The 10,015-nt window shown below is 67.0% G+C and overlaps 1 protein-coding gene across 1 annotated transcript in view; it reads left to right on the top strand.

The window, feature by feature from the left end:
- LOC121020165 (granulocyte-macrophage colony-stimulating factor receptor subunit alpha-like) overlaps positions 1-4,108 on the top strand; it is a 21,244-nt gene extending 17,136 nt beyond the window's left edge. Inside the window, exons 3-6 of the mRNA XM_040460087.1 lie at positions 1,126-1,261; positions 1,772-1,865; positions 2,717-2,798; positions 3,930-4,108. Of these exons, the coding sequence (XP_040316021.1) occupies positions 1,162-1,261; positions 1,772-1,865; positions 2,717-2,798; positions 3,930-4,007 (354 nt within the window). The 5' untranslated portion in view covers positions 1,126-1,161 and the 3' untranslated portion in view covers positions 4,008-4,108. The remainder of the gene's footprint in view (positions 1-1,125; positions 1,262-1,771; positions 1,866-2,716; positions 2,799-3,929) is intronic.
- The last annotated feature ends 5,907 nt before the right edge of the window (positions 4,109-10,015 follow it).

Below are 10,015 nucleotides of genomic sequence, written 5' to 3'. Positions count from 1 at the left end.
CCCTGCTGGATGTTAGACTCCTGGTCTCCAGAGCTGGGGAAGGATGCCGTCTGTGGTCTTAAGCCACAGGGTGTGTGGTCATTGGTCAGTGTTGCCGTCAGATGCTGGAACAGACGTGAGCACCGCCTCCCCCATCCTCTCAAGGGCAGCAGCGACCCCCATCTCGCAGATGCTCTCTCATCCATCACCTGGGTTCCCGTGGGCCTCACCTGCTCCCGGGTGACACCCACCCCGCTGGCCAGATGCTGCCCCACGGACCACACTTGCAGTGCCCGGGACCAGGCTGAGGGTCACGTGCAGTCTCAAGGCGCCCCTGGGGTCCAGCCTCGGGGGCCAGGTGTCCAGTCTGGCACCCTTCGCCGCTCAGACGCCAGCTGAGATCCAGGGCACCACAGGCATTGGCCAGGCGGTGTGTGTGGCTCCCGCTGCCTGGGGGGCTCCCCTTGGGGGCGGGGGGATCCCTGCTGCCCCCCTCAGGGTCCGTCTGCAGGAGCAGGCCCGGCAGCTCCTGGGTCCTCGTCTGCCCCGCCCCCCGTTCCTGCCCCAGGGCCCTGCGGGTGGGGGGCCGGTAGCAGGGCTCCTTCAGAGCTCAGAAAGAACAGCGGGGTGTTTCAGCCGCGTGCACGGGAGATCAAGCGCGTTCCCCGCGCAGAGGACCGTCCAGATGGTGCCCTGGGGCTCAGGGTTGTGCACTCTCGGTCCCCGTGGCGCCAGGGAAAGGCAGGTGGGGACAGCGGACGCCTCCCGGCCAGCGGCTCCGATTCAGAGCCCGGCTGTGCCGCCAGAAAGCGAACGGGCCGACGGGGCTCCACGGGGTCTGTGCGGAATCACCGCGGGCCGCGTCCCCAGGGCGCGAGGTCTCTGCCCGAGGTGTGGGTGCAGCTCAGAGAGCTGTGGGCGCCAGACGTGAAGCGGGGTCAACCTCCCCAGCGGGGGAGGCGGGGCCTTACCTCCCCGGCTTTGGCGGAGCCAGACGGACGCGCGGAGTTGCGCCCGGACGCACGGGTGTCCCTGCACGGACCCCGGAGCTCAGAGCCCAGGGGACCCCCCTCCCCCGGCCCCCGGCCTGCTCCCCGACGCCCCTTCAGCAACGCCCCTCACGCACAGTCCCCTCCCGTCTCCAAGGTTTTCCAGAGGGGACAGGACCCCAACGTGTACCTGATGCCCAGTTCCGCCACCAGAGCCAAGAGCGCCTTCCGGGTGAGGGTGCGTTACATGTACAACCGCCTGTGGAGCGAATGGAGCCCCACGCAGCGGTTCGGTGAGTGGCCGAGGCCCCCCGCGCCGCACAGGGACCCTTCCTTGGGGCCCCGGCTTGGCGTCCTCTGCCGTCTCGTCTCGGCACCGCTGCCGTGGGACCCAGGCCCCCCTGAGCGCATCTCGAGCCGTCACTGCCCTCTCACCTGTGACCCTCTTCCCATCAGGTCCCGTTCACGGGTCTCCGGGGCACCACGTGGGCCTCTTTGGGGGTCCGGACACCTTGCAGCGCCCTCTCCCAGGTCCCTGGGGGCCCCCTAGGGGCCCGTCCCCCTAGACTCAGCCACCTGAGCGAACCAACCTGCCCAGAGGGACGCGGGGAACCCCACGAGGCCAGGGTCTGCGTATATGGCCCCCTCCAGGGGTCCCACAGGACTGTTCTGGGGGCGTGAGCCCAAAGTATGCACCAGCTGGATGCCCATGCGCTCTGCAGGCTGGCAGCCCCCCACCCCCACCCCTCCCCGGAAGCACCTGGTGTGTGCAAAGCTGACCACCTGCTTCTCTTCCCCGCCAGGCCTCCCGGAGCAGGATTTCAGCGGCGCCCTGGTGGGGCCCGTGGTGGGGACCGCGGCTTTGTCCGCGCTCGTCCTCATGTTCTTCTGCAAACGGTAAGCGCCCCCCCACCCCCACCCCGGACTTTGCAGAAGGCCACGCGGCGCTGGCCCGGGAGCCTGGGGAATGGCCAGGGACCGCGAATCCAGAGTCCGCGAATCCAGACACTGGAGTGGAGTCGAAGTTGCTTAAGGCTGGGGAGGGGCGGGGGTCTCCTGCTGTCTCCGCCGCTGTCAGCAGCCCCACAGCCACACTGGGATGTCGGAAGGACCCTCCCGTCCCACGTACCGCTGGACTGCGCGCTTCCAGGGGGTCCCAGCCAGAGTCCTCCGGGTCCAGACGCTGCGCTCTGAGGACGCCAAGGGGACACAGCACCATTCGGGACGCCCCGTCCCCGTGTCCACGACTGGGGACTTGCTCACAGGGTCCGCGGTTAGGGAAGCCTTCCTGGGGCCTCAATTAGGACGGTCCTCTCGCGGCGGGGAGGGGCAGTGAGCCTGGGGGGGGGGGGGGCAGTAGGCGGGTAATGACGCGTGCGCAGCTCTGGACAAGCTCAGGAGCAGGGGAGTCTCCAGGAGACCCCGGGGCTATGGGCGGGTCGATGGGGGCGGGTCCTTCTGCCTCCCCCGCGTGCTCCCCAGGACCCTCTGATACTCAAGGACCAAAATCAAAGCCCTGGGGCGTCTTGGGGACCTGGAGAGTCCGGGGGTCCTTATATACTTTGTGGTGCTTTAAAAGACCTGGGGTGGGGGGGGGCACTTGGAGAGGATCTGAGGAGTCCTGCGCGCGTCTTCGCTGGTCCGGCAGGTGCGCACCAGGCCTGGCGGGTGTCCGTGGGCGCTGCGTTTCTCCAGGAAGAGACGCGCAGAGGCCGTGGGTACCTTCACGGTGTGCGTCTCCCCGCCAGGTTCTCCGTGAGGCGCAGGATGTTCCCTCCCATCCCGCAGGTGAAGAAGGAAATCGCCAGGGCCCTCATGCCCACACCGGGGGTGAGTGACCCCTCCCTCTGCACCCAGGAGGTGGGCGCGTCCCCTCCCGGCTGCCAGCGCCGTGTGAGGTCCCGGGAGTGGGGGCGGGGGTGTCTCTGGCGGTGGGGGCAGTCCGGGGGTGCGCTGTCGGTGGGCGGGGGGTTAGCGGAGGGGCCACGACCCTCCAGCACCCGAGGCCGTGCGCGTGGGCGCTCACCACGAAAGCCGAAATGCTGGGCATTGGAGACACACGGCCGTCCACCACCCCAGTCCCCGGGGGCGGGCGTGTGGCCCGTTTCCCTGCCGCCAATCCGGGGCTGGTCCTTCGGTGCTGGTGGTTCCCCTGCTCGCGGGGAGCTTGTGGGCGCCGGCAACCGCCCCCCCCATTACCACACCTCCCATCACAGGAGCAAAGACCCTACTTCCAGATTCAGCCGCCTTCGCGTCCTCATGCGTCAGCCCAAGCGCCCCCCCGAGGAGGCGGTTGGACACCCACAAAACGCCCTGTCAGGGCGCCCCACCCCTCGGCTTCCACGACCCAGGCTGCCCTCGCGGGGTGCTTAGGGTCCACGGAGAGACTTGGGGCGAGGCTATGGGGCTTGCAGTGCGCTCAGGTTTCCAGCGTGCTCCCTCCAGAGGCTCCAGGGCAGGGTCACCCCCTGTCCCTTAAATGGGGGGGGGGGCTCCCTGAGGCCCCCGGCGGCCCCCAGCGTCCAGGCTGGACGGAGCCTGATCTCACAGGGGGCTGTGTCACCTGGTGGCAGCCGGGGGCACAGCAGCCTGCGGGGTCCCCGAGGGGCGCCCGGGGCAGGAAGGGGGGGACTTTGGGGGGCCTCCAGTGGTGTCTCCGGGCAAAAGGGAGGGCTTCCTGGGTGTCCGCTGGGGTGAGCGTCACAGTGAAGCATTATTTCCATTTATGACAGGTTTGTGGAAACCTAAGTCACACGCCCCCCCCCCCACCGCCCCTGTCACCTATTCCAAAGGCCCAAGGCAGGGGCGTTGTGCCCCCCACCAGCTGCGTCTGGTTCCAGAGCATTCTCATAACCCCCAAAGGAGAGCTTGTCCGCTGTTTGCACCTGCCGGCCTCGGGGCGTGGGAGGGTTCGGGGGTGTCGACCCTTGCCTTCTCTCTCTCTCTCTCTCTCTCTCTCAGGTCGCCTGGGACGAGGGCCACCCCCCGCCGGGCCCCCAGGACCCCGAGGACGTGGTCACGCTGGAGGCAACGTGCTGACGGGCACGGGGACCAGGGGAGATGGTGCGTCCCGCCTGCGATCACTTCTGGCCCCGTGTGGTGTTAGTAAAACGTTAGATAAATAAAATAACATAAGAGAAGGGACATGACAAGAGAAAACGTAACAGGATGAAATAAAATCATGCAGGCAAAGAATGGAATGAGATGACAAGACAAAACGTAAGAACAAGAGAATATAGCAGGTGGGAAACGCCGAGCGTCCAATGGCCAACGAGCCTCCCGGCCTCTCGGGTTTTGCAAAGTGCCGGCCTGAACGCGTGTCCTCGTGCGGGTGAACCGGGGTTGCGCACGCGAGCCCGCGTCCTTCGAGACGCGCTCGGCCCGCCGTCCACACGCGGTGCGCGGCGAAGGTGCGGGGGCGTCATCGGGGGCCGTGGATGCGCGCCAGCAGCGGGGCCCGGGGTCGCCCACGCCAGGCCCCCAGGGTCTCCGGACGACGGACGTGCGCCCACACGCGTCAGCCCCGGGCTCCGGGCTCAGGGCGAGGTGAGCAGGGTCCCGGCCGCACCCACGCAGACCGAGGCCACAGACTCGTCAGCTCCGTGTTTCACAAGAGCCGCGGGCCCGATAAGCAAGGGTTTTCTTGAAAAACGTCCCTGGTTTGATCGGGCCCGGGTAAGATGCACGGAAGCCAAGCGTGGGCCTCTTTCGAAAGGTTTCCCAACGCCCCAGAGACAGAGAACTTGGGCTCCGCGCACAGGAAGTGCGCGCCCATTATCTCCGCGGGCAGCTGGCACCGCGGCCCCCAGACCCCGTCCGGCACCGCCCAGGAGCCGCCCGGTCAAGGGGTCGTGGCCGATAAGCACCCACGGCCGCGAGGTTGCGGGACGGACCCCGCAAGGACCGCGGGGAGGGGACCTCGGAGCCCAAGACAGAGCTCCCTGCTGGGAACGCGTGTTCTCGCTCTGCGGACGGAGACCCTCTTACGGGGGAGACTCCGCTGTACGGACACGGCTTGGGCGAAGAGCCGGAGCCTGGGAATCCAGCCCTAGCTTGGGCCCCTGGCCAGCAGCTGGCCGAAGGGACGGTCACCTGCGTGCCTCCGTGGGTTGGGGCCCCACGCGACGGCCAGGCCCTGCTTGCTGAGGCCGGGGGCTGCCATCGCGGGTCATAGTGGGGGAGGGGTGACTGATCACCGTCGGAGGGACGATAAGAAAGACTGTTGTTATTTTGGGGGCACCCTGCGGTGGCCGGGACAAACGACCACACTGGGGGCCTCAAACCACAGGTTCATCCTCCCCCCAGCTGTGCACACCAGACATCTCAGATCCACGGGGGACAGGGTCACAGAGGTCGAGGCAGGGCAGGGCCTCGGAGATGCAGGAGGGGCAGGACCCCTGAGATCCAGGACGGGCAGGGCCACTGAGATCCAGGCAGGGCAGGACCCCTGAGATCCAGGCAGCGCAGGGCCACTGACATCCAGGACGGGCAGGGCCACTGAGATCCAGGCAGGGCAGGGCCGCTGAGATCCAGGTGGGGCAGGGCCACTGAGATCCAGGAGGGGCAGGAGTACTGAGATCCAAGCAGGGCAGGGCTGTGCTCCCTCCAGAGGTTCCAGGGGAGGGTCCTTCCTGCCTCTTCCAGCTTCTGGGGCTCCAGGCGCCCCTGGGCTCGTGGCCGCGTCCCTCCCGTGTATGCATCTGTCTTCACGTGGCTTCTCCTCTGTGTCTGTGTGTCCCCTCCTGTCTCTGAAAAGGACCCTAGTCATTGCAATCTGGGCCGCCCGACCCAGGATGGGCTCATCTCAGATCCTTCACTGATTCACACCTACAAAGACCCTGTCCAAGTAAGGTTCCCTTCACATGCTCCAAGGGACATAAATTTCGGGCAGCAGCATTCAACCCCCGGGAGGGACCCACGTCGCAAAGGCTGTGGGCGTCCACGACCCCGCGTGCTGGCCCAGAGGGAACGCCCGCTTCCCCGGAAGCAGCATCCCGAGGCGTCTCCGGGAGAATGCGTCCGCGGTCCAGTTTCTGCACAGACCGGGCGCCAGCCTTGGGGACGGGGGCAAGGTCGTCCCCAGGCAGCCGGCTGACGTGTTCGAGCCGGGAGCGCCCTCCCCTTCGGGGTCAGGGGGCGAGCGTTGGGCGGCTGTATTTTCAGCCGGGAAAGTTCAGCAGGGAATCCCCTCATCTGGGGGGGAATCCGACCGACAGGGGTTGGGGTCGTGCCATCGGGCCCATGTGATGGGAGCGCGAGGCCAGCCTCTCGCCAGACCCCAAAGGCCCCCAGGGACGCAGGGCGACCTCAGCACTGAGCTCAGGTACCTGGGACACACGTCACGTCACCTGTGCTCTTGCCCTGGGCTCTGGGAGGAGTGGGTTGTTCCCCACACCCTGTGCCAAGCACGGGAAGGACAGCTGCACGCTGGCCCCCACCTCTGCTGAGGCTCGGGGACCCCGGGCAGGAGCCCAGGGACCAGGACCCGCAGCCCCCCTCCTGCTTCTCCATGAGCTGCACCCGTCACCCCGCATCCCGGGCAAGGCTGGGGCAGTCATGAGTCCGACGGGGGGGGGGGGCTGAGTCCTCCATTCCTAAGAGACCCTCACGGTGGCCCCTCGAATCCTGGACCCGGCTTCCCGCTGGTCCTGCTCAGACCAGAGCTCCGCCCCCGCAGAATCGGGCCTTCTCACTTTGGAGGCAAGGAACCGGCAGGGCAGAATGGAGAGAATTCTCCGGGGCCCCCAAGAAGCAGGCTCCAGAAATGCTCCTCCGTACCAGGGGCCACTGTCGCTTCTGAGGCTGGGTCCGTGCCAACAGGGCCTGGGGCCACCCCGGGGGGACCTCCCCTCCGCCCCCGGCACGGAACAGGTGCACGCAGGATGGTCCAGATGCAGGCCCCCAGTTCACCGCTCAGCCCACCTGAATCCGAAGGACTAACGCATTCCTGGTTATGGCACCACCAGACGGAAAGACAAAGGCTGGTCACCTGAGTAATCGCAGCAAAAGTATAGATATACGTCGGATATGTTCGTCTTAAGTAAACAGTACAGGGGGCCAGGCTGGGCTCACGGAGAAGGTCTGTTTGGGGGCTGCAGTTTCAGGGGCCGTGTGCACAGGGGACCCGGCTGGGCTCATGCAGAAGGTGTGTTCTGGGGTCAAGGTGTGCAGGGCCGTGTGCACAGGGGGATCCGGCTGGGCTCATGGAGAAGGTCTACTTGGGGGCTGGAGTTTCAGGGGCCGTGTGCACAGGGGACCAGGCTGGGCTCACAGAGAAGGTCTATTCTGGGGCTGGAGTTTCAGGGTCCATGTGCACAGGGGACCCGGCTGGGCTCATGCAGAAGGTGTGTTCTGGGGCCAAGGTGTGCAGGGCCGTGTGCACAGGGGGATCCGGCTGGGCTCATGGAGAAGGTCTATTTGGGGGCTGGAGTTTCAGGGTCCATGTGCACAGACAGGGGACCCGGCTGGGCTCACGGAGAAGGTCTCTTCTGGGGCTGGAGCTTCAGGGTCCGTGTGCACAAGGGGACCAGGCGGGCGGAGAAGGTCTATCTGGGTCTCTCCAGTGCCAGCTGTGCCTCCTGCCTCACCCACCGTCTCCCCACTTTCTCTTCCCCGTTTCTGTCCCCTTTTCCTCTACCATCGAGACGTGCACACCCTGTCCTGGTTGGGGTGCCCCCCCTCCCGTCACCCTCAGGACAAAAGCCCTCCCACTGGAGACCCCCCCCCCCCCCCCCCCCCCCCGCCGGCCGGGCGTGGAGGGGCCGGTCTCGGAAATCTGGTTGTCTGGGCACGTGACAGCCTGGGGGACAGGACAGGTGAGCCAGCAGCCGGGGTCAGTGGCCGGGGCTCCAGCGGGAAGGTCCAGGCCACGAAAGGGTCTGGCATGTGGCCGTGTTCTGGAGGGGCCGCTGCTCCCAGCCTCGGTGCCCGGTCCTCGGACCCTCCGGTTTTCTCCCGGGTGACAGGGGACACGTGCGCAGGGGGGAGGGTGCCGGAGGAAAGAGAGAAGCGGGCGGAAAACTCATCTCCAGGAGGGGAGCCACCCCGCAGGTGGTTGTGAGTCACTTTCCTGGTTGTGGCCACACCCTCCTCGTCACAGAGCCCCCAGGAGCTGTGCATTGTCGCAGGGGGACGACCTGCCGAACCCGCCCTGCCCCCGGAGCCCTCCACATGTCCCCTTCTGCCGACGGAGGCGCTCCCTCTTTCCTGGGACCGCTCTGCTCCCCTGTCCCCACCCTGGCCTTCCCCGGCCACTCTCTGCCCCCCGGCCCTGGGATCTTGTGGAGATGAAGTCTAAGATCCAGGCGGGACCACTGAGATGCAGGAGTGGGGAGAGGGCTGCTGAGATCCAGGCAGGTCCGAGATGCTGAGATCCAGGAGGGACAGGACCACGGAGATCCAGGCGGGGAAGGGCCACTGAGATCCAGGAGGGGCAGGGCCACTGAGATCCAGGCAGGGCAGGGCCTCTGAGATCCAGGCAAGACAGGGCTGCTGAGATCCAGGCAGGGCAGGGCCACTGAGACCCAGGCATGGAAGGGCCACTGAGATCCAGGAGGGGCAGGGCCACTGAGATCCAGGCAGGGCAGGGCCTCTGAGATCCAGGCAAGACAGGGCTGCTGAGATCCAGGCGGGGCAGGGCCACTGAGACCCAGGCGGGGCAGGGCCACTGAGACCCAGGCAGGGGAGGGCCACTGAGATCTAGGCAGGGCAGGGCCACTGAGACCCAGGGAGGGGAGGGTCGTGCTCCCTCCAGAGGCTCCAGGGGAGGGCCCTTCCTGCCTCTTCCAGCCTCCGGGGCTCCAGGCGTCCCTGGGCCTGTGGCTGCATCCCTCAGGTCTGTGCCTCTGTCTTCACGGGGCTTCTCCTCTATGTCTCTGTCGCCCCTCTTTTGTGTCTTGTAAAGACACCTGTCATTGGATTCACCCTCATCCAAGATGGGCGCCTCCCAGATCCTTCACTTACTTAGAAAACACCCCTTTTCAGTGCACGGTCCCTGCAGGGGCGTCAGACTGACTTCTGGTGACCCCTCCCGCGTCACAGGGTCCTGAGCCTGGGGAAGGCCGCATGTTGTCATGGCGGTGAGCGCGGTGAAGGGAAGGGGCTGGACGGGCTCAGTCCAGGCGCCGCTGGGCCCGGGGCCATCTCGATCCCAGCTGCACAGGCAGCTGGGGTCCGTTTGCCGTCTGGAGGGTGCGGTTGACCCCATAAGCCCCGGGCAGCGACCTGACCAGGGGACCCGGAGCCCGAACAGGGACGGTGTCCGAGGGCACGAGGGAGTTTCCAGCGGGACCTGCAGGGAAGCCGGCCAGAAGCCACTGGCCCGGCCATCCAGAAGCCGCACAGGAAGCTGCCCCCGCCGGCCTGGACGCTTAGGAGCAATTAGGATTGTCACAAAGAGGAAGGAAAACACGAAAACAGCAGTTTTGAGAGAAAGAGGGTCATTCCTAGGAAAGCGGCTGACACATTCCTGAGGCAGCGGCTGTCCCCGGGTTTTAAGGCAGAGACACAGGCACGGAGCGGGCCGCGCCGTCGGAGGGAGGGGGTCCTCGGGCAGGCCCCGACCACGCCCACCGTGCCCGGGTCTGGCCTCTGGGGTGGGGCCCCTGGCGGGGACTATGAAGTCCCCGAGAAGCAAGCGACAGCCAGCTTTGGGCTTTGGTTTCTATTTGGGCACACTTCCTCCGAGGCTAGGAGGGAGTGACGAGTGAGGAGCCCGCGGTCCGGGGGGAGGGGGGCGGTGCCCAGGCCCCAGGCCGGCTGCCGCCTCCCGCTCGCGCACTTTCTCCGCGTCCCGGGGAACATCGCGAGCGCAGGCTGCCGGAGGGACCCCAGGCAGGCGACGGGTCTGCGAGCGCAGGTAAGGATGCTGGACTCCGCGCGAGCGGCTGTCACGTCCACTGGGGAATGTGCTAGAATTCGCTTGCGCCCCTGGGGGTGGCTTGGTCCCCGCGTGCAGCCCAGCCCAGCCGGGAGGGCCTGGGGGCTCGGATCCCAGGTTCCTGGGCGTCCCCCACCCGCACCCCCCACCTCACCCCCACCCCCGGGAG

The sequence above is a fragment of the Herpailurus yagouaroundi genome, unplaced genomic scaffold (assembly GCF_014898765.1).
Source record: "Herpailurus yagouaroundi ecotype Mexico unplaced genomic scaffold, PumYag 248, whole genome shotgun sequence".
Lineage (NCBI taxonomy): Eukaryota > Metazoa > Chordata > Mammalia > Carnivora > Felidae > Herpailurus > Herpailurus yagouaroundi.
The sequence above is the reverse complement of the archived record's forward strand: the minus strand, read 5'-3'. Positions and strand labels throughout refer to the sequence as shown.